This window comes from Strongylocentrotus purpuratus, unplaced genomic scaffold (assembly GCF_000002235.5).
Source record: "Strongylocentrotus purpuratus isolate Spur 01 unplaced genomic scaffold, Spur_5.0 spur5_scaffold_5, whole genome shotgun sequence".
Lineage (NCBI taxonomy): Eukaryota > Metazoa > Echinodermata > Echinoidea > Camarodonta > Strongylocentrotidae > Strongylocentrotus > Strongylocentrotus purpuratus.
In genome coordinates, this window is record NW_022145611.1 from 30,266,591 (window position 1) to 30,290,903 (window position 24,313).

Below are 24,313 nucleotides of genomic sequence, written 5' to 3' on the forward strand. Positions count from 1 at the left end.
TTTTATGCTGCGCAAAGATTCAATCAGTTTAATTTTGGCCATCACAAGAAGTGGGTTATTGATGTAGACAAATGCTCATGTATACCCTTTACAGCTCATTTTATGTATGTTATTATCAAAAGAAGAAAAAAAAGCCAGTCAGTCACTCAATAGTGTCTGACAGTGAAGTTTAGCAAGTAAACAGGTTTCCTTGCATAATATGAATATTAGGACACTAGTAACATTTAAATTTCACAGATAGGACATACATGACATATTCATAAGTCCTGCAAAGTTCTACAGAATTTGAGGTTGCAGCTGCAAAAGGGACATAGTACCTTTAAGACAAGTTTTGAATTGGTTGACAGTCTGACAGTTTTTGACATGTAAAGGTAGTTTGTTCCAAAGTTCAGCAGAAGCTTTGCAAAAAGAGCTATGAACTTACACTGAAGTAGACACAAGTAAGAGAAAAGATATTGCCTAGATCCATTCCATTAAATCCATAACGGCATTATTACATATAGGCTTGTATCACAATTTCAAATCTGAAATCTAAAAACTATATTTACTGTGTCTAGCATCGCTAAATATAACCTCTCTCTCTCTCTCTCTCAAATAATTTTGGGGGGATGTGGGTTGTTTTTTTAAACTATAGGTGAGCCTTCGTAAAAAAAGGTTCTCTTTTTTTAAATGGGAAATCCTTTACAAAAATCACCTTGGAAAAATGGAATACTATCGCATTAAATTTTGTATAACCTCTCGTTTTTTATATTAATCAATTATTCTGTTGTATGAATATCTTTAAATTATGGATATATCATTATGGACACCGGAAGCTAGCCTTAGGAGTGGGCGAAACATTTCAACACTTTAACCCACCCCCACTCCCTCCCCCCCCCCCCCCCCCCCTCGGAGAGAAGAAAATAAATCTTTTCGAAAAACGGACAGGGAAAAAACCAATATAATAATTATGAAATGTATTGATTGTTTTGTTATGTTTGTTGGTGCTTTTATTGACAATATTGGTTGCGGACAGGCGCGTACACAGGGGGGGGGGGGGGGGTGTTTGGGGGGTTAAAACCCCCCCTTTGATAATTTTTTGTGTGTAAACCCCCCCTAAATTTCTCAAAACCCCCCCCCCCCCCTTTTGGATTTTTTTTTTTTATTTTTTTTTTTATTAAAAAAAAAAAAAAAAAAAAATCCCATGGTTGACCTAAAAAGCTGACCTTACCCCCCCCCCCCCAACGGAGCAAAATGTCAAATTTTCAAATTTCGAGACCAAAAAAAAAAAAAAAATGTGTCCTCTCCCCCCCCCCCCCCCCCCCCCCCCCCCCCCCCCCCCCCCCCCCCCCCCCCCGCTTATTCAGCGGCTGGCTGAGTCGTTGCGAAATTTTCGGCCCGATTTATAAATGTTAAAACCCCCCCCCCCCCCCCCCCCCCCCCCCCCCCCCTTGAAAAAATCCTGCGTACGCGCCTTGTTGCGGATATTATACTGGTTTGCAAATCTGTTTCTCTATGACTGCGCAGCCACTATCCCCGGCCGGTCATTTCTAGAACTTTCAACGAATTCAATATTAATTCGAAATACTTTTACCTGACACATCATTCGTTAGACAGATCAAATTTTACATATTTTTACCTATGCTTCAACTTTCAAGGGAAGGCCTATATATTTCAAATCTAAGTAGTAAATTAGTAACACATTTATTCAAGGCCGAATATTAAGCAAAACTTTAAAACAAGAGATGAGTAATTCACATGTAGTTGAATGACTAACATTTCCATTTTTATCAATATGTTTGCAAATCCAAATACAATATTTATCTTTTCTCTAATCACAAATTTTTCCTTAATGTGTCAATTCACAAAGAATTATTTAGTCTCAAACTTTTAATTGAAATTATAAATTAGCTGAGTATAAGAATATTTATGTAAAGGCAGTGTATCTATTTTATCATGATAAATAACTGCATCCATTTTTTGTGTGTTCCCCTATACTCTTTTCCCCCTCCCTCTCTCTTTCTTCCCTCTATACCATCCTCCTTCCAGTAACTCTTTCCACCTTATTTTCTCTACCCTCTCTGTCAATGTTAGGACAGCTTCTGTCTCCTCGTATATCATATATATATATTATCAATTGTCACTGTGTCATTATTATGTCTTTGCCGCAATGAAAGTATTTTATAAGGCCATTTTGAATTGAATGAATTGAATGAATTGAATTAAATGATTATGTATAGGGTTGAACCATATAGCTTCTTTTCAATAGAGTGCGGAACTACTAGCTTTCCTAAATCATGCATGAAGACCTTTTCAAGTCAAATAAAACACAAAAATTATTATGCACCAAAGTGCATGACTACAAATATCAAAATGCTAAAAGGGGGGGGGGTGGGGGAGTGGCGCGACACCCCCCCCCCCCATGACACGAAATCCCAGATACGCAACTGCAGTGATTCCAAACATGCTTACTATATCATAGTATGGCTGCATTTCTTTATCTTTGTCAAAAATCTGTCTGGAGGGACATCCCTTCCCCCCTGTCTGGAGGGAGTACTCACATATCGAGACATACGGAGGTGTGCCATTCTAATGGGTCACTTTTGCACACACACAAAATCCCGAACATGGGTCCTATTTTCACAAAAATTTCCCGAAATATGGGTCCGCTTTTTTAAAATTTCAAAATTGTGAGAAATGGGCTTTATTTCGAGAAAATCCCCCCAAATGACCCTTAACCATGGGTAGGCCTGTTTTCGAGGCTTCAGCGGTACACCCCGTCCAAACCAAATCTGAGTACCCCCCCCCTCCCGATCCCCCCCCCCGGAATTCCCCCCTAGATCTATAGAACTTGAATTGTTTCTACAAAAGCATGTTGAGCAAATATCGGGCACGAAAATAAAAGTTTATTTTGTTTGTACACAGTTTACTAAGCTTGCTGGAGAAAAAAGTTTGTTTTGTTTGTGCACAGTTCAGTAAGCTTGCTGGAGAGATTGATCCTCTAAATTAGACGATATGTTCAGCTTATTCGGGATCATGGCAGAAGCTACACTATCCACCCTTCTGCAAACCTTAAAATTCCCCCAAATACCCACCTCTGATGAAGAACCAAGGGTAAGATATACATATTTTAAACTTCAAAATTTATAACAGTCCACGGAGCATTTTGCGAAAAGATACAATTATCATACATAAGAAATGTAGATGTTCGGCCCTTAATCGCTCTAATGTCGGTCAGTCCCATTCGTAATAATAATTGTGTGGAAAGCAAAGTCACGTCATGTTAATTAGCGAACGGCGCTGTAGTGTTATGTCCAAATTTCCAAGATAATTTTCCTGAGATGGTAGAGTTTGGTTTCAAATGTCACACTTAGTTATTACTGTAAGCTAATATCACCACTCTGTGAATTTAAATGGCCGGCGAAAGAAAAAAAAGAAAGGAGAAAAGGGAGAGAGAAATTGACACAAAAGAAACGGTGGGGGGGGGGGGGGGGGGGGGGGGGGGGGGGGGGGGGGTGAAAGAAGGAGAGAGGGGGGGGGGGGTAAGAGCATGAGAGAGGAGGGGTGGAGTAAGAGAGAGAGAGAGAGAGAGGGAGGGGTTGTTGGGTGGGGTATTTTCGCTCGATCTTGTGTGCTAAATCAATGCAGAAGTTTGAACACGGTTAGAAAACCTTGTATGCATACCGTATAAACAACAAATTCTCTGATGACTTGAAAGTTTGCCAGAAGTTTGCCCAACATAGCAACAACTATTGTACGTAAAGTAGATTCAATCTAGGTGATGCCATTTTGCTAAACCAAGGGTTCAGGACAGTTGATAGAAGCATGCAGTACATTTAATAGTAAATGGTAAAATGATAAAAATGGGTCTAGAGTCTTGTTGTAATTTGATGAAAGCTTTATTTTATTCCAATGCACATCTCTATATCATTGCAGGACTGGGTATACACTAGGAGAAGGGAGATGCAGGTAACTGATATAGAAAGTATTTTCTTTTTTAAATTAGATTACATTTTTAATTTGTATTTATTTATTTGTATTATTATTATAGTTTTTTTTTGTGGGGGGGGGGGGGGGGTTGGGGCTTTTTTTTGCATTCAATTCCTACATGTGCCATGCTTAAATGAATTTATTATAAGGATTCTTCTATAGGGGGGAGGGGGCTTGAACCCAAAACCTTTAGAACTGCTGCTGCTATCAATGCAGGCTATGACACAAAGATTATGGAACATTTCAAAATCTCAACATCTATTTTTACAAACTAGTTTGTATCAAATGGGCATCAAAATGTACTCATGTTTGACTTGAACACAATATATCTGTATTTTTAGATTGCTATTTATAGATACATGTTCTGTTTTTGTAGGAAATACTCCCTGGATTATATTTAGGACCATATGCTGCGCTCAAAGAAGCAAGGTAAGAATTAGTTTGATCATATACTTCACACTCACAACACAGACAGGTATTAATTTGAAACAATTATTAATTTAATAAGCCACTTCAGAGATTCATTTATGCTCCGGCCGTACATTTTATGATGCACAGGTGGAACAAACAAAAATTCAAGAGGGCAAAGACAAAAGTTATAATAAAGCACCCTCATCACTTTGGCAGTGATGATTCTGAAATGCACAAAGTGGACTTATCTATGTTTAGAGAATCTATGGATATTTGGGGTGCATTTGTTCAAGTGCTATCTCTGGAGTGAGTTATTGAAGTATCATGTGTACATTTGAATCAAAGACACTGAAATTTTTTTGGTTGGAATTGAAAAAAATTTGCTTTTTCTAAAAAAAAAATTCCTTCAGTGTTCTCTCTGATCTCTCCAATAATGAATGTGTTTTTTGTTTGTTTTCTCCAAAACCTTCACCCCTGACAGTTATATCTTATTTCTCTTTTTCAATAGTTACCTGTTCTTTTAGAGCATGGTATAACCCATGTCCTTTGTATAAGACAGGCACCAGAGGCAACCATCATTAAACCAAACTTTCCAGACAGATTCCGGTAAGTTAATGTGCAAACTTTAACATAGGTACCAGGTTTTCATCGGGTGATATCCAACAATACAAATTTCACATCAGTATTTAGCCGATTTGACACCAGCATGTTTGTAAATAGTTACTAAAGTAATAATGAAAACTGTCTCACTTCAATTAATAGTTTCGTTGAAGATTCTTAATACTGTTCTTTCAGTTATGTTGACCTTGTTTACATTAGTAACTACTTTTCCTTTTATTATGGTGAAATATTACAATGAGTCAATGACATCATTTAATATTTCTATGTAAGCTATAGATATGTGCATAGAGCACTACCTCAAAAGATTTGGTATCGAAATAGAGACCAAATTGAAAAAAAATATCTTGATAACTTTGTCTCTTCTAAGCATTTAGATAGCCCAAATTGTTCTCTAATAACAATCAATATCATGTTAAGTTGTCATTAGATAGCTTCTTTTTAAACACAATCTTTATTAAATTAAGACAATGATTTGGTGTGATTTACAATTGGTTTGAGTAAAAACAAAAAAAGAAGATATTGGTATTGTACTAAATGAAGTACTTATCTTTTTTACAGGTATTTAATTTAGTCCCTGATGTAGCTATAAGACATTAGTATTTTACTGAATGAAGTATTTATCTTTTATTTACAGGTATTTAGTCCCTGATGTAACTATATGACATTAGTATTTTACTGAATGAAGTACTTATCTTTTATTTACAGGTATTTAGTTCTTGATGTAGCTGACAATTGCATGGAAAATATCATCAGACATATACCTACAGTAAGATCTTAAAGAGTTATCCTCACCATATTATTCACTTTGCTTGCCTTCACCGCTTCTGTATATTGATGTTAGTTATCAGTCAATTTGATATTAGAGTACTTGAATTGTAATATATGTCACCAGTGGATTGTATCATAATGCAACTTACTACAATAGTGTGTATCATTTTTTCCCCTAAAAAGTATATTACTCTTTGTCTCAAAAATGTGTAACCTATGTGCTCTCTCAAATCAGTTTCTTATATGACCATATGCACTGCCTGGCAAAATTAATCAAGCATTGTAAGTGTAAATGCCAGTTTTTAGAAATAGAGCATGAAGGTCATTACACCACATCAAATTAATTTTCTTCTCAGTGCACTTTAAATTTTACTCAGTGCACTTTTAAAATTTGTGAATCACTTAAATAATGTTTTTGTGATTGTCTAAAGCATTTTTATCACAAGTGTAATTTACTTTGTTGCAGGTGAAGGGATTCATTGACTCGTGTTTACAATCTGGAGGAAGGATACTGGTACATGGCAATGCTGGTATATCAAGAAGGTGAGTTATTTTGTAAACTCATTGCATCACTTCTTGGAAAACATCAAACAGTCATAGGCTTGTATTTATAAAGGTGGACCATCTGTAGTCCAGGTTTAAAACCCAGCTGATTTAGAAGAGTTAGTCCTCAGATTTATCATGGTGTGCCAAATGTCAACATATTCATGCCACAGAAATTATCATAATTATGTAACTAAGAAAACAAAGGATGTGTCATTATGAAATAATTTTGTTATTGTTATTTCATAGCTGGACTCATTTCATTAGTTCATTTATTACAAAATTACAGTAATTTGTACAGGGAAAAAAAGGTGACACATGGTTGGTGCTCCATAAATCTGTGGACTAAGTTTAATTTAGTGAATCTTTATGAACACAAGCCAAACTCTATATTTTGTTGATATTCCCTTGTTTTATTTACACAGACACACAGTATTAGAGAAAAAAAAAATGTTCCCAACATATTTCATCCAATTTGCTCTGTATAAAGAAGTAATTTAGAAAATGACAGCTGTAATTAGCTTTTTAATCTCAAGTGCCCTAGGGAATGAACTTGATTAATTGTGATTGTGACATCTGTTCTTTATTGTTCATTTATTCACAGTGCTGCACTAGTTATAGGTTATCTAATGGAAACATATGGACTGAAGTACAGGTATGTAGCTTGTGGACATGATTTAGAAATATAATATGTGTTTGTGTAATTTGGGTTTTATAGACCTATATCAATCAGAGCCGTGTAACATAAAGAGTTGCTATCAATTGTATCTCCTTTAACTTAATAATATCTCCTTCAAATTACAATGAATCAAATTTACGATTAACTATATGTTTCAGCTAGATACAATGCATGGTAAGATACGGTTGGTTGCAGATCCAATAGAAGTTTGTAATATAGAAAGTTTATTTTTATGTTACAGGGCCCAGTTATTAACATTTGGGGACCAAACAAATAGTATGATTTGCGATGTTTGATATATTGACTCTCATGAAAGCACAAATATATACAAACTAAAAGGGAAAGTCAATGGTATATCCCATACATTTCCAAGTATTGTGGACTTGTGAACATGAATTAACATAAAACATCATTCTTTTAGATGTTTTGTCCGATTTTGTCTGGACTAAAAGTAAATGATGCTGAAGTGATTAAAACATAGCAAAGACTATAAAAATCATGCCAGTGGAAAACATTTGAAATTTTGAATATATTATGTGTATTTTACCAGGATTGCCTACCGCTATGTACAGGAGAAACGTTTCTGTATCAGTGTAAATGATGGATTTGCCAGTCAATTGAAGGTATTCAAAATTGTGTAATTCTCTTGTACTTCTTGAGTCCTTATTATGTTATCATTTATTTTTCACACTTTCCTTTTCTTTGACTTCTCTGTCCACTACTTTACCTAGTTCCCTTTTCTTTTCTTCTTTTCTTCTTCTTTTCTCTAATTTAGTTCTTTGTAAGTGATAACATCACATTATAAAGTAATTTTATGATGATTAGATGTTAATATTTTAAGACTTGTTAACTTACAAATATAGAATATGAGAAAGAGAATTGGTGAATCAGTGAGAATTTTTTTGGAATGAATATTGATATAATCATAACAATTTTTGCAAAACTACATCTTTCCAAAAGAAAAATTATGCATTTTTTAAATTTCCTCTTTACCGGTATGTTCCTGTAATCAAAACTGATTAGAAGAAGTTAAGAATTTCTGAAATTGCTCTTTATATTCTTCAGGTGTCAAATTAGGAACCAATACTTTCTACTAAAAATTGATCAAGAAACCATAGTGAAATATAACTTACAGTTCAGATGTCAAGCACTATGGTAAATTAAGGGAAGGGCTGACAAGGGCTTTCTACCATGGCCTGTGGTGCCTGGAACTTGCCATTGTGTACAATTTACTATGCCTGCATAATACTTGTACATAGCTTGTACATTTTACTGTATTGCTGTGATCTCACCCTACACGTTGACTCTCACAAGATATGCAGTGAGTAGAAGCTCCTACTCCACTCAGTATTTCTCTCTACCACATAAAGAACACACCTGTTTTAAGAATGTTTTTGTATTTTACTTTGATATACTGCCTAGATTGCCAAGCAACAAAATTCATTCATCTTGCAGGCCTACTAAATTCTTTGTCTATTCAGCTAACAGGGTTTTAAATGAAAAGCATTCAGTCACATTGTGACACTTGTATTCTTGTTTATTTATGAGATAGGTTAGTGTTTTATGAAAGGAAAAATACTAATGTTAGGCTAAGTAGCATATTATGTAATAGTTTTATCAAACAAAAAATTGTGACTGGATGATTTTATTTACAGGAGTACGAAGCAATATTCACTGCAAGGATGCAAGTACCTGCTGGTATGACGAAGGACTAGGTGAGCCAAATTCAGGCAAATGCCATTGTATTTTTCAACAATCATTATGTCACTTGACACATGTATTCAGAAGCATTGTACAAAATGGATAGAATGTCCAAATTCCTAATTAGTTTGGGTTTTATTTAATTTCAATATTTCTTAATTGATATTGAGCAGTGGTAGTATGATCAGGGATGCTAATTTTCAGACCATTGATGAATTGTAAGCCAATCATTATTCTAGGATGATATTTTGTTGGAAAATTACCATTGTAAACTTATCTATGCTTTCAGTAGTTTATACTGATGTTTTTTTTTACTCATGACACATTTTCATATGCCAGTAATACTTTTCTCTCTTGAAATTGTATACATTGAAAATATACACAAATCTTGGTATACTGAATGATTCTACAACTACTTTTTTGCTTTCTCTGTAAGAATACTATCATTTTGTCTCATCTTTTATTAATGTTTAGGTATCAAAAGGTCACTGGATGAAGAAGAGATGGAGCCCGACTAACAGACACTAGATTCCTGGCATTGAAGACTGTGCAATCATTCCCTTGTAGTGGATTTAACTTCCTAGCTGTTCCTGCATCTGGTCCTGGTCCTGGTCCTATACAGACTTCTTGAACCTGGACCTGCCTGGCCATGTGATATATATCTGCTCTTTCAAGCCAAGTAATTAAAAGTCCTAAATCTGAGATGGACCAAAGAAGATTGGCAGGTAGACACGTAGAATCGTTCCAAGTTTTCAGGATATCCTCTGTTTAAGGTGCAAAGACCTGCATTTAAATGTTACAGCATTGCAAAAACACTCCACTGTTGTTTATACATGTATGTGAATTGTGAAACTTCAGCAGTTTCAAACTACCATGCATACTTTAAATGAAATTTCTAGCATATCATATACACTGCTGTAGTTCAAATACATTTCTACTTTATTCACTGTTTGATTTAATCCTGTAATGTGTGTTAGAGATTTTCATTGTTTGATCCCCATTTTTTATTACAATCCACACATCTCCTTACTATTTTATTCCTTTTAAGTAAGCTGATAACAATTTTTAATTTTGTTGTTGCTAGAAACTGTAAAATTGTGGTGCTTTACGTGTTGTGTTAAGTCATGTGATGTTTGTACCTGAATGGGAATGATCTGAATGTGTTTGATATTACAAACTATGTTCCTGCATTAATATCATTATGTCTTCTTTATTAAAGATATGGTTGTTTCAGAATTTTTATACCAATGATTAAAATGTACCCATACTCATTCTGTCTCTCTCTCTCTCTCTCTCTCTCTTTCTCTGTTTTCTAACACTCCAAACTGACCATGGTGTTTTATTCCTTTTCCTGTGCCCAATTCACAGTAGGTCTTATGATTATACCAAAGCTATTACATTCAATGTCATTCCCTGAATCTACATTAACAGGACACTCCAACATGAGTTTGTGAAAATTATCATTTAAATCCAACGTGCCATTGTGATGTCATTTGTTGTGGTCCAACCACCATTCTGCCAATTTATTTTAAAAATAGTGTAGTACAGTAATTTCGTACAAGATTTTTACCCGTTTTTGTAGAATGAAGGTAACAAAATAGGCATTGCTTTTTGTATGTTTAAAAAAAAAAAATAATACTCATCAAAATGTATTCCATCATAATATATCATGCCTCATCATTAAACATGATTATTATAATATACCGGTATATATATATGATGGATATGTTATGTCATGTGTACAACTTTGTTCATTGACAAAAGAATAGATCAACAGCCGTGTTTACAAAGGCTATCATTAGATGTTACCGGAAGTCACAAGTTGTTAACATGTTGGTACAAACTTAAGTATTGGATACATCTATATTCTTGTACACTCAGAACTTTTACAAAAATTTCTAAAAAAGATGTGAAGAGGCCTGGTTATGAACACATGTGAACACAAGCCCTAGAAGCAGTTCTAAGCAAGATGTTGCAAGAAATAATAACTCGATGTTCATTTCTTATCTTACCTTTACAACAGGAGAGTTTAAAAAAACCTCTTTCATATTCTGATTATGATTTTTTTTCTTCTTTACTAGTGCTTGAAAAACTAGCTGTTTCTCTATGCAGAATATCACTTTTTATGCTAAAAATCACTCTTTATGCTTTAAAAAATTCACCCTTTAAGAGCTTCAAACAATTGTTTTTGTCTTTCATGTTTTTTTAGGGGGATTAATAATTTAGTGCTTCCATTTTTAAATATGCATATTATATACTTTTGCATTTTTGTTGACAAGGGAAAAGATTGTGAAATTGTTTCAGAATTATTAATCTGATTCTTTTCATGAGAAGATTTCCAAAACGCGTGCTAAACTAATATTTAGATGATTTCCAAAACCCTTGCTAAACTAATAGTTCGGTCGTTATACATTGTACACCATACCGTGTATATGTGCAGTTATATGGATATATCATTTGTTTGTCTTGAATACAGGACTTTTTTTCTTTACAGTAAGCAATATTACTCAACCATTCAAAATCAATTTTACATCCTTCAGGGTCCAAGAATAATGAATTGGTTAAACATGTATGAAGTTCAATTATACTGTTAAATGTTTTAGTTTTAAACCTGTTGTTCATGCTATATTTTCCGCTTGAGTTACTCATCTAATATATTTTTGCCTCTTTTTCTTTAAACTGTGTATCGGTTAAATTACGATTTTGGTGAAAGATATATCTTGTTGTAAAACTGTAATGAGTACAAAATTTGTTGTATTTGAATTCCAAACATATTGATTGCGTACTTCTCAAATTCATCATACTGTACATTCTCATTGTCAAAGTTTGGTAAAAACGGAATAGCTTATCAAGTTGACCTGTTAATATTCTTGAAGTTTAGTTGAGATATTTTCCCATCCCATTTTTATTTCTAGTACATAGTTATATTCCAACCAACATAATAGACACATTATTTTTGTATAGATATCATAATAAATATATTCTGCACCTGTATTTGTCAGCAATGTACTGCCTTACATTTGTTAGGACAATATCTTTTGGATTAATAGTAATACTAATTTTGAAACGTCAATGACATTCCTGTTCTTGCCATTTACTATTAACAGCTATGATTATTTGCTCATTTTTGTATGGTTGTATGATTGAGTAATTAATTGAATAAATCAGGAAAAATGTATTTGTGAAGAGTTAAAGGTATATCTTTTTATGAAGTTAGATTGTATGAATGACTATGTACAATATAGTCACAATGAGTTTGATATGATATTGATGATGATTTTGAAGATGACGGTGATGATGATGATGGTGGTTGTGATGATGATGGTGGTTGTGATGGTGATGGTGATTATGGAGATGATGGTGATGAAAATGATAATGCCTGTAGTGATGATACCATATGGATGATATCATTTTCTGGTCCGCTGATTTTCAATTACATTTCATAGCATTCATATCCTGCTGCAAAATAGGAATAATTCATACTTGCACATAGTATTTTTAATGCTTTTCTGGAGATCGAAGATTACAATAACTAAGCTCTAGATGAGGTAGCTATAATTCTGGTATGATTTTTTTTCTTTAAAAAAAGAAAGATATCAGGCCGACTTTTTTTTTAATATGACAAAGAAGTCTTTGAATAGCTTCAGAAATAACGTAAATAAGTAAACACAGATACGACTAAACATTGTTTCGACTAAGTGTATGTACACTCGCATATGGGTACGTTGGGACGGATTCGCTTCTGACAAAACATGAAAGGGGAAATTTCATTCATCACAAATTTTCGACCCTAGGTATCGTAAGCGCGTAGCTAGGATTTTATTTTAGGGGGCTGGTAGTGAGCACGCAAAGCATGCGAAGCTCGATCCCTAGGGGGTGGATGCAGGGAGGGGGAGCTTTGCCGTTTCATTAAATTATTACAGAAAGAAGCCGATTCGTTGTACCGTTCTTGACTCTTGATCATCTGAATTTAAAAAAAATGTTTAATGTCTGCTCCTTTTTTTTCCTACGTCCTCTTACTTTTTCTCTCTTCTCTCTCTCTCTCTCTCTCTCTCCTCTCTCTCTCTCTCTCTCTCTCTCTCTCTCTCTTTGGCCGGCGTTTTGATGGGGGCGACCGCCCATCCCTGGCTATATACGCGCCTTGGTACGTTATCGCTTGTTCCGATATATCTTTACCCCATTCCGTCGTTGTCAAAATGACACTTTTTAGCCAAGGGGACAGATTGGAGAGGACAGGTTTAAAAAATGCAATGTTTTAATAAAAATCAAAAATCGTTTTCTGCCCACCCCCCCCCCCCTCACCTCTCCCCGGATCCCTCCACCCCACCCCTCCCCCACCTAATTTGTAAGTTATGTGAATAACTACATAATAAATTGAAAACTCCATAATCCTTCCACACAGCGTCAGGCCGCTGCCGCCGTATCCATGACGTTTTTATCAGACGGTTACGTAATACATGATAAAAACTGTTAATCAATAATTGGTGCAAATATTGTAAATTTGTAATTGTCCACAACGCTACAACTATTTGGTCCTTGAAACTAAGTGAACAAATAATTGAATACTCTCATACATAACTACGTTGCATCGACATCAAGCAGGTGCATGGTTACTACCTCTGCGTAAAAAGAAGGAAACTTTTATGAATGTTACGTTTGTCAACGAGGACGAAAAAAAAAAATGTGTGATCATCGAACTTGATGGAGCCGTTTAAAAGAATTGACAACGGACTTTCTGAGTCTTTCCTCCTTGAGTGACAAGCGAAATTTTTCATTCAATTTTTCTTTCTTGGAGCCTGCAGGAGTACAGAAACAACTGTAATATACATAAACATTTTCTTCAAGTTGTGCGACTATCAATTGGAATGAAATGTTTATGATGTTAATGAACATTTGCTACCAGTCTACACCTAAACGTTACGGCACATAATGATCGTCAACATTACAAAAATGGAGTCTCCCTGAATTGACGAGGACCGGAATCACTGAGTCTCAGCGATGTACATTGATTGCTAAGTTGGTATAGTTGATTTTTTCTTATTTTGGACAAATTGAACCAATCGCGATGTATCAGAGAGAGATGCGAAAGCGCATCTCTGAGAACTCCCAGAGAGTCATCCAGAGCAATGAATGTGAGAGACGTCTGCTAGATGGGAGGAAGGTCTCAATGAACAAAGAACATCTCAGACAGTTACGTAACCATGACATCGAAATGCTCCATCTCAAACAAGAAATTAAGATGTTCAATATTACAAAAAAGGAGCTTGCCAACGAAATGCATGGAGGAGCAAAATTGAAAAATCGGCCGAGCACTGTTGAGTTAATACGTCTTGTACCAAATAAGATGACGAGGTCGCGAACGTTTGCATCTGGAGCCGTGGCAGCAGATGACAAAACTCTACGGAAATCAATATTCCCGCAATTGCAGCTTGATGAAAAAACGCGGGATAATATCAGACAAAATTCAAAATACGAGCAGACAGTACAGGACGGTGATTCTAAAGATGAAGGGAATCGCAGAAGGGGTTGCACTAATGACGATCAAGTCGCATTCAGGAGAGACCGTCGAAACAGTTATCTCGATAAACCGGTAGGAAATAATAGCTCAGGACAACATGTTCTTCCCGAATTACCAAAACATCTCCAGCGGTACGATCATCGACAAAGACCAACAGACGACTCAAGGATGAACGGGACTTTCAAAACTCGAGTTTCGGCAACACCACTGTCGATGGTGCATAGTATCGCCTGGCTAAGCTTCCGAGAACGACAGAACGACATGAACTCGACCTACACTCCTGAAAACGAAGATGACGATGATGTTGATGATGACGGGGATCAAGAAAAGGAGGAACAAAACGATACGAATCAGTCGTCAAATAATGCATCCCTAAAAGTTAAGAACGAACCTAACTTGACTTCTGCGTCCGATTCGGCACTGTACCCATCCCGCTATCATACAGGTATGATAGACGAGGAGGAAGACGATGACGATATACCGGCATACCGTAGTCAGTATCTGTCATACTACAATCTAAATCGCTCGAATGTCACCGATGTAAAAAAGACGAGAATGATTGATGAACATGATGACTCGCTCTAAGATTAAGTTTGGTCAAGGGCGTCATATCGCAGCTAGGATAGAGCGTCGACGACTCCTTCGTAGCTGGAATGCTCGATCTCTTCCGACAGCAGAGAACATGATGGACGAAGACTGAAAGTTATCCTTATACTTTTAAACTTAGAACCTGAAAAACTCGAAGTAAAACTATTATGACCAAGCAGTAACGATACGTGTACATACTGGCGATATAATTGGAATATAGATTATGAAAAGTAATATGTGTACCTAAGGTTTATTTCTTTTCTAGCCGAATTCAATTTCGAAACATTGTATTGATATAATGGTGAGGCAAAAGAAATATAAAGCGTTATGATTAAAGATCAGTTTGAAAAAACAACACATTTTATAATAATAAAACTAATCTGCTATTGAGATCCAACCTCGTGCTTATACTTCAATGACCACGATCTCTGCTTCATGAAACAATCACGTTAACATATTACAATTAAGCAACTTATATAACCTAAGAAATGCCATGTAATTTGATCTCGAAATATAACTATTAATCTACAGGCTTTCCATGATTTGTTTACAATCATATTTGGTTAGTTTCTAATGTTTATTTTGTAAGTCATTTTGTAAATCAGATTTATCCATACCTCTAGTTTTCTCTAGTTTTCAAACTGTTTTTGATCGAATCGATATTAAAATGGGGGTGTATTCCAGTGGCGTAATGAGCAAAAACGATGGGGGGGGGGGGGGGGGGGGGGCTGACAAAAAAAAAAAAATCTGCAGCACCCCACTCTAACATGCATGGGCATCAGTGGCGGATCCAGGAATTTCTTTCCGGGGGGGGGGGGGGCAAAAATGGCATGGGGTTAAATATATGTAAAAATATGAAAGCGACAGAACGAGGCTTCAGCGGCGAGGGAGCGAAGGGTGGGTCTGGGAGGGGGTTCTGGGCCCCCTCCCAAGGTAAGAAGCATTTGCAATTTTAGAACCAAATTAGACGCATTTTCAGGCACTTCCTGGAGTAATTATTAGAGAAAGAAGACGATCCGTTGTATCGTTCTCGACTCTTAATTCTTGATTGGATCCAGCTCCCCCGCCCCCCCCCCCCCCCCCCCCGCCCCCTCTCATCCCGCGCGAAGCGCGTCAACTTTTACGTTACAATAAATTATTACTCTTAATCTTGTCTGAATTTATTTTCGCCCATTCCGCGCGAAGCGCGGAAGCTTTGACGTTCAATAAATCATTACTCTTAATCCTTGTCTGAATTTTTTTTTGCCCATCCCGCGCGAAGCGCGGAAGCTTTCACGTTTCATTAAATATTAGAGAAAGAAGACAATTCTTTGTATCGTGTTTTTGTTTTGAATTCAGTTTTTTTCTCCTCCCGCGTGAAGCGCGGAAGCTTTGACACTTCATTTAAATTATTAAAGAAGCTTAGAAGACTATTCGTTGTACCGTTCTCGACTCTTAATCCAAGTCTAAATTCAGTTCCCCCCCCCCCCGAAACGCGGAAGCTTTGCCGTTTCATTAAATATTAGAGAAAGAAGACGATTGTTGTACCGTTCACTACTCTTAATCTTGTCTAAATTCAATTTCCCCACTGGGCCCTTAACGTTGCATGTGCAGTGTTACATGATGTAAGTATGGAACGGCCGGCAGTGCTTTCACAGTTGCTTCTGGATAGGATTTTTTTTTTACTAGTGTTACTGTTAGTGGCCTCGGCCCCTTAGTGACTATAAGAAAAAACATATGCTCTTCCTGGCCATTTGGAATGTGTCAGTTTGCAACAGAAATGGATAAACACGCATTCTGTTGAAAATCATGTGAAATCACGAACATTTATACATCACTTGTATATGGAATGAAAATAAGCCATGGTTCAATTCATTTGGGGGGGGGGGCTGGCGCCCCCTAAGCCCCCCCCCCCCCCCCACCAGTACGCCAGTGGTGTATTCTACTGTCAAATGATTGTTTAATATATTATAGTTTGAGAAATTGACAGGAATAAAAACCAATTCAATATAAAAACATAGGCCGACATAAAATAGTAACGAAAATGAGAGAAAATGGAGTACGAACACAAAAGTAAAGAGAAAGAGAGAGAGAGAGAGAGAGAGTAGAGAGAGAGAGAGAGAGAAGAGAGAAGAGAGAGAGAGAGAGAGAGGAGAAGAAGTAGAGGAGGTGAAGTGAAATTGATTGAAGTATAAATGGAGCGACTTATACAATATGAGAGTTAAAGGAAACCCTGTAGGGGCAAGTATTACATTCAAACAAATTTAGGTTTGCTTCACATTGTTCTTCCAAAGGACAATTACCCCCGGAAAACTACCTCAGGAATATTAGGGACTTTTAGATCTGCACAACGACAACGTGGATTGCTACGATCGACGTCCTTTTAATGCACTGCCTTGAATGGACGTCACACGTATCTGTCCACGCAAATCTAAAAGTCCCTATTACCATCCAAGGACAACCTGCCCCCTCCCTCTCCCCGAGGACATTTACCCCCCAGGACAAAGACCCCCCTTCCCCGAAAAAAAACAAAACATACTTATTATCAGGGTGAACTTTCTCTTTAAAGAACAGGGGGTAATTTTTCCTAGAGGGAATTGTCTGGGGTAGGGGTAATTGTCGTCGGGGCTTATTGTCCTCGGGGATGGTTGTCCTTGGGGGTTATTTTCTGGGGCGTTATTGTTCTTGCATGGGTTAGTTTTCTGGGGGGGGGGGTATTGCCCTTACATGGGGGTAGTTTTTCGGGGGTAATTGTCCTGATACGCTTTAGATCTTCTGTTCCTGCAGGTGATTCCTATAAACTTTTGGTTAGAATCCAGCTTCTTCTTTTTTTTTTGGGGGGGGGGGTGGTGCTACTCCCACGTTTCCTCCCACTGGAGGAATCGGTAGCCCTTCAGAACAATTTCATATCCGCCTGCCTAAAAAATCAATTTAAATCAAAATCTTGCATGAATTTTACAAAGATTACCATAGAGCACCATAGGATTGGGGGATGCTGCCTCAACCCTACTTGTGTAGCATGTACCCCGTTTGAACAACTATAGATTTCCCTTTTCTGTAGGTGATTCCTACAAATTTTTGTTAGAATACAGCCATAGATTTTCAAGAAGAAAAATACAATGTTGAGTTACTGCCCTAAAGAACTGTGGTAGTGCTTTGGGGGTACGTACCCCTTTTGAACTGTTTTAGATCTCTCTTGCCTAAGGATGATTTAAACCAAGTTTGGTTAAAATCCGGCCATATTTCTTTGAGAAGAAGACAGAAGAAAAAAATATGGTTGGACAAATGAATAGATAGCAATAGCTCATTGGAGCTTTAAAAAAAATAGAGACATTTTGGGAATATAAACATAAAAAGAAACAGTGACAAAAATAAAGAAAGTGCAAATTCTGCATTGTGATAGTAGGAGGGAAGAAGTGCAGAACAGTATTCTACTTTGAGCTTTTCAAATAAATGTACTTTTAAACAAAATATTGACATAGATTTTAAAAAGTTTTCAAACTCTGTATTTTGCTTTTGACTCAATATATATTTATTTCAGAGATGACGCAATCATACCATAAGAAAAATTAATTGGGTGAGCTGCATTGGATAAACAGTGTAGCTCATTGCATATCTTTAATTATAATCCGACTGCCAATATAAACATCAATTTAAGATTTTGAGAAAGTGAAATATCATAATTTCTGATGTTGTTAGATTTAGGACATTGATCACAGTTCTTTTATTTGTCATATAACAAACTCATAATTGAAGGAAAAATTCTCAAAGCTTTGAGACACACAATTACATGTACAATTGTTCCTGGATTCAAGGTTTAGAGCAGGGGAAAGCCCAATCCATTCCTAGACAGTACAATGAGAGTCAAATATAAAAATCACATTTCTAACAAAATAAAACTACCATACTTACTTAAAATAAGTATCTATTATTCACATTGAAGTATCTCTTTATCTGTATCATTAGTCTCTAGATGTCAAAATACCTACAGAAATACATATTATACAAAGTTAATGCATTTCTATTGTAATGCAACTATGCAAGTTAACAACAAAAAATTGTGGAATTTAATATAAAAATCTTAAAACAAATCCTGTTCAACTGACTTTCTAATCTATGCAAATGATCTTTTCACACAGGCAATCAATTTCCATTCGGATGATTTCTTCATATACAATTCCTTACTAGTAGATGTGATTAAACTGATCTTGCAATTGTATTTAGGGCACTGGTATAATAGTTTCTGTATACCGTCATGAAAGAACATAAAAACTTGGCTTTGCCAAATTGCCACTCGAGGTTTGAGTATGTACCTATGTATCACTTTTAAAGAATGTGAACATCTAATATCTCAGAACAAAATCAAGAGCAGACAACCATTTGTTAATAACCTGCATAGAAACATCACCTGACAATAAAATTACCCAAACTTTGATTGTTCAATCATGGACAAAACTTGACAAAAATATTTCAAATTATGAAGACACTTTTTTCTCAATCCATAATCTTTCATATTTCCTGTCTGTTATGCATTCATATCAATGAGCATCTTTGAATTCAGTCACTACATATTACTGCTTATACTTTAGTCAAGTCTTACACACATTACATGCACTTTAGTGCAATCTGTAAAAGAACTGCAGATGTTCATATTATGAACACATTGACAGGATGAACACACAAGTCTTATTAGAATGAAATATGCATAAATCCTGATATAAATGAGATCATGCTATCTCTTTATTGATATCTGTTTGGTCTTCTCAATATTTTCTCTCGCCATCATCTGAAACTCTTTAGAATCCTCCCATGGCCGGGGTCCTCGGATGTTGTGCCAGGCGTCCAAGTCAGACCGTCGCATTTTCTGCAAAGATGAAACCACCACAACAATTATAATCATGATTATAACCCTTTATAAAGCTCACTTCATTCAACTTGACATGACATATTTCACATCATCAATTGGATCTAATCATCACAAAAACAATAAAATATATTCATGAGCATGAATAATTAATTATTCATGCTCATGAATACCCGTACTTAAAAAAAGCAAAGCATTTGTGTACATATAAAAGGTTTCTACATTTAAATCACATTTGAATGGTTCTTCTGTAATTAAAAAAATGCATAGTAAATGTATTGACTTAAAGATGAAGTTGAGTTCTGGTCATGCGATTGCATTGTGAAAGAAACGGTGTAGAATCGACCAGAAAAGATTGATCATCTAGCATATAAGAATTGTGTGTATTGCAAGGTTCTGGAATTATCAAAATGATAAGAAATTGGCCAAGTCTTGGTAAAGTTACTAACACTGTACACAGAAAGATGTACATGGGACCACATGAACATGTGGCGTAAAAACCTACCCCCCCCCCCCGAGTTTTAGGATGTACATGAAATATTTAGAATATGAAGGCATTTGAAGAGCCATGCTTTTCAGGGAACATGTCTTATCTGATGTTCTTTCACACTTGCATAATAAGAATGATAACGCTCACAAATTATTTTTCACCTCTTCCCAGAACTCAACCTTACCTTTAAAAAGATGCATGTAATTACTATAGGCCTACCTCAAATTCTTCAGTTACAGAATTCTTTTTCTCTTTCTGAAGTTGTTTCATTCTTGCCTCAGTTTCTGGATCAACCTTTACAAAAAAGAGAAAGAACTTAGATACAAGAAATGCAGTCTAACTACAACAGTAACATTTTGTGAGACAACATGTTTATATTATAACAAATCATGATGAAATAATAAAACTTTCTTTTCTAAACAAATTCAACAATGATTTTGGTACATATATATTATTTACAACATTACAGTATCAAATCATTATGCATGACCGATGAACAAGACATCATTTATTCTTCCATTCATCTGAAATAGATAATTTAAATTCTGATTAAACAAAAATTAAATGTATAGCCAAATACAGATCATTTATTATATACAATAACACACTTCCATCTTACCGTCTTCCTCTTATCGATTATTTCATATCTGAGTGTTCGAAACTCTTTCAAGCCATAGGCACCACCAACGATCAACACCTGGAGCAAAAATAAAATAAAATAAAGTATGGGTGTCCAGCATCTTATAGCAGGCAGCCCTTACACTCTCAATATCTTACCAGATTAAAGTACTGAAGGTAGAATCTGTGTCAGTATTCATGATCATGTGAAGAGTCCTGTCAATGGACTTATATTTTTTTTAATAAATACACAGAAAGTGATCATCATCATTCATTAAAAATGAAAGAAACTTCAGAGTGTGACTGGGCTGGGTTTTTTAACCAAAATTAGACCCTAGAAGATTTCTGGGAAAACAGCAAGGGTAAGTTAAGTAATGTACATACTAGATCTACATGCAATGATGCAACTCAAAACTTGAGTGTACAAGATGTAGACTCAAGCTCAAAGAATAATAGATAGATCTAGACAGAAATGTTCCATTTGTTTGGAGGAGTTAACTTTAGTTCCTACAGCGCGGCGACTTTGCTAATTTGTTTACTTTAAGCCGTCTTTCCGATACCATCTCAAGTTCTCAACTGCAAATAGCAAGCTGCATTGCATGAGCTTTCAGTCAGCGTACGTGAAAAGGATTACATGGGACTGAACATAATTGGCCGACCCAGATCCTTCATATAGAACTCTTCGTTTTTTTAATAAACATGCATGCATTATGTCCATTAATGTACTGAATACTTTTATTCCAAAAAAATGAAGCCTTTCTTACCAGCATTGGAAGCCCGTAACGAAGAAACGAGTTCTTCTGTATGACTTGAACAAGTTGAAGGAATCCTTTTCCTTTCATGGGCGCTGACATTTTGATTTTAGTAGTCTCTCTGCTAGCTGTATTGCACTGCAGACCCCGTATAATTCGACGAAGGTTACGAAGCAAAACAAAGAACCCACTGGACGTTTTATCACTCCGAAGAAGAGCATTGGTGTTAAAGGAGGTTTGGGGGGGGGGGGGGGGGGGTGAACATACATGTATTTAGTCAAGTCAAATGAGTACCCTATAAAAGTGGTAATTTTCCTCAAAATTGATTTTGGTACAGATGTTCTTCTTAACCCTTCTCTACAGAAAAAAAATACCGGTATGCTTCGACTTGATTGCAATTTGAAAAGGGCTGTTAAGGTTAATTTCATCTTCTGTCATATTCACTTTCATAACATACATCCATTAATAGTTCTACATTCACTTCTTTCAAGCATGCACAGATGAATTTTTTTTTAAATTGTTTTAATGGGAATGAGAAAAAGAAGATCTTTGAATTTGAAGGAGAGGAAGGGGGACTGGGGAGGAGGCGAATAACGCCCCCTTCACATTTTTATTCTCTGGTATCTATGAGTAGGATGAAATACATTTATTTGGCTTCAAACAAATCCAAATCAGGGATCCTAGCACAAAAATTCAGATATTTTGTAATCTACTAAACAGACATATAAAATGTAAACACTGATTTTCATGTATGCTAGGATAAATATTTATTAATATGAGAAAAATTGCATACTACAAATCACTTCTTTTTCATACATACAAAATATAAAATCTCATGCAAATTCAGCACCTTTGGAAAAAATAGGAAAATTAATACCCAAATCATTAGTCCCCACAATCGGAATTGTTCCCCTTTTTGCAGGTTTCTACTACATAGAGCTACATGCATGTAGAGTGGTACAATGGATACTCATTCTAACAAATACTGTTATAACAAACTGTAGTTTTGAGAAAAGTCCTACTTCTCTGTAAGCTGTTGTCCTCGAGCCCTGAAGTAATGAACTAGCTTCCAATAAAAACACAGTAAAATTCATTGGTTCCACAGAGTTCATTATTTTAAGATTCAACTGTACAGTTCCGTGGCTGTACTGCATTCAAAGAATCTTGCATGTTATCAAAAGTAAAAAGAATTTTTTTTTTACATTATCATGAAATAGAAAACCAATTTTCGTCCGCACAGCAGCGCTTCATTGGATATAGCCAATTTTTCTCTCTTCTTTTTTGTGTAGACATCTAAGTGTAGACCAAAGAGACTTGTTCAGAAAAAAATTACTTTGCGTTCCTTGACCTGCTCCAGTCCCTTTTATAGAACAAATGTACAATGTTTTCAATGATCACAAAGTATGAAAATCTGTTTGAAACAAAAAAAGACTCTAAACATAAAATCACATGTTATTCCTTAGTATCTTACTAATATGATTTTAATTCTTAATGTGCATCAAATATGTGAAAATCTGCAATTTCTTTGCACCAAATATTACACAAATATATATTAAGCTCTCAATGGACCATGCAAAAATCACCTTTTTTTCCTTCTTTTATAGATGCTTAACTATAAATCAGATTTAAAAAAAACTAAATTCCACAGGTCCTAGCGTATGTCAAATAAAGGAGGGCAAGATTTATTCTTTGAATTAAAGGAGATCAATCACCAAATTATATTTAGATCTGAATCTTCTGACTTCCATACTGGTATGCTACAATAAAAATACCAGCTTACCAATATTACTTCTGCGGAAACAAATAGCATCTTAAAATCCTCTGTAAATGAAGATAAAAGCTGGATGTGAGTAAGCTGTGTGAGACGTACACTCACATCAGTAAATGGGACCTAGCTCTGACTGGAATTTTTATATTATTCTTTAATTTTATTATACCATTTAACTTCTCAAATATAGAATGATGAGCAAAGTTTATTTAGTGTGTGTGTGTGTGTATGTGGGGTGCGGTTGGTTTCATATGTATCATATTTGTATGTGATTGGTTTCCTTTAACCAGCTACTATTAGCATTTATATTGTTATTAAAGCTCAAGACATGTCTTTATCCATATTGAAAAAAAACTCACACTGCGTAATGATCTTTCAGAATATTAAGAAATGTTGCATTACCAGTAGCCTACAATTGTTTGTTCTTATTTAGTCTTCCCATACATAGGACACATTTTACAGGAACCCGGTGCATAAAACTTACCACTGATGGTAACTTTGTCATCGATATTAACTACCATGGCAACATCACTCAACGGCCAATCAAATCAAGGTTTTCCTTGAAGTTACCATTAATGCTAAGTTTTATGCAACCGGACAGAGATATTAGGCTTTCAGTAGTATTTGAGATCCAATTAGAAAGAGATCATTCATTATGGAACTTAAAATTAAGACCAATCTTATTTACATTCATTACAGCACCATATTCCTAGCAGGTTACACAAAGTTTCCCATCTCCAATCTAAGCAATCCAAATGCATCATCAGCACAATGTAGTTCTGGTATTCTTTACCAAAAATTAATTGATATTGCACAAAAAAACTTAATGACATACGTGTATAAAACAAAAAGCATAGAATTTACCTCATAACTTAGTTTTCTTAAAAACAAAAATTGATGAGCATTATTTTTGAAACGTCATCTCTAAAATCTAAATTCTGATTTATAAGTATAATTAATTTTACTTTCATGCAAGGTTTTGGAATAGTGACAAATTTTAAAGATTTTTGAGTAAGTACATCTTTAAGAAATACACTTCTAAAC

The 24,313-nt window shown here is 35.5% G+C and overlaps 2 protein-coding genes across 2 annotated transcripts; one reads left to right on the forward strand and one right to left on the reverse strand.

The window, feature by feature from the left end:
• Positions 1–3,015: 3,015 nt before the first annotated feature.
• Positions 3,016–10,394, forward strand: LOC581476 (serine/threonine/tyrosine-interacting protein). The gene is made up of 10 exons (XM_030999164.1): positions 3,016–3,093; positions 3,933–3,948; positions 4,346–4,398; positions 4,889–4,986; positions 5,707–5,767; positions 6,236–6,312; positions 6,917–6,967; positions 7,542–7,614; positions 8,647–8,706; positions 9,167–10,394. The coding sequence occupies exons 1-9, from the start codon at positions 3,016–3,018 to the stop codon at positions 8,704–8,706; spliced, it is 567 nt and encodes a 188-aa protein (XP_030855024.1). The 3' UTR covers positions 9,167–10,394.
• Positions 10,395–18,266: 7,872 nt separating this feature from the next.
• On the reverse strand, positions 18,267–21,643 carry LOC581365 (cytochrome c oxidase assembly protein COX16 homolog, mitochondrial). Its single transcript, XM_781371.5, has 4 exons — positions 21,514–21,643; positions 20,751–20,828; positions 20,351–20,425; positions 18,267–19,641 (listed from the first exon to the last, which is right to left on the reverse strand). The coding sequence occupies exons 1-4, from the start codon at positions 21,601–21,603 to the stop codon at positions 19,510–19,512; spliced, it is 375 nt and encodes a 124-aa protein (XP_786464.2). The 5' UTR covers positions 21,604–21,643; the 3' UTR covers positions 18,267–19,509.
• Positions 21,644–24,313: the final 2,670 nt, after the last annotated feature.

What these genes read in the sequence shown, in the direction of transcription:
- LOC581476 (XM_030999164.1), top strand. Translation starts at nt 3,016, where the DNA reads ATGGCAGAAGCTACACTATCCACCCTTCTGCAAACCTTAAAATTCCCC. An exon ending in GCTGCGCTCAAAGAAGCAAG is followed by an intron (nt 4,399 to 4,888) that starts GTAAGAATTAGT and finishes CTTTTTCAATAG; the next exon opens with TTACCTGTTCTTTTAGAGCA. An exon ending in TCATCAGACATATACCTACA is followed by an intron (nt 5,768 to 6,235) that starts GTAAGATCTTAA and finishes ACTTTGTTGCAG; the next exon opens with GTGAAGGGATTCATTGACTC.
- LOC581365 (XM_781371.5), bottom strand. Translation starts at nt 21,603, where the DNA reads ATGTCAGCGCCCATGAAAGGAAAAGGATTCCTTCAACTTGTTCAAGTC. An exon ending in GTTACGGGCTTCCAATGCTG is followed by an intron (nt 20,829 to 21,513) that starts GTAAGAAAGGCT and finishes TTTTTGCTCCAG; the next exon opens with GTGTTGATCGTTGGTGGTGC. An exon ending in TAATCGATAAGAGGAAGACG is followed by an intron (nt 20,426 to 20,750) that starts GTAAGATGGAAG and finishes TTTTTTGTAAAG; the next exon opens with GTTGATCCAGAAACTGAGGC.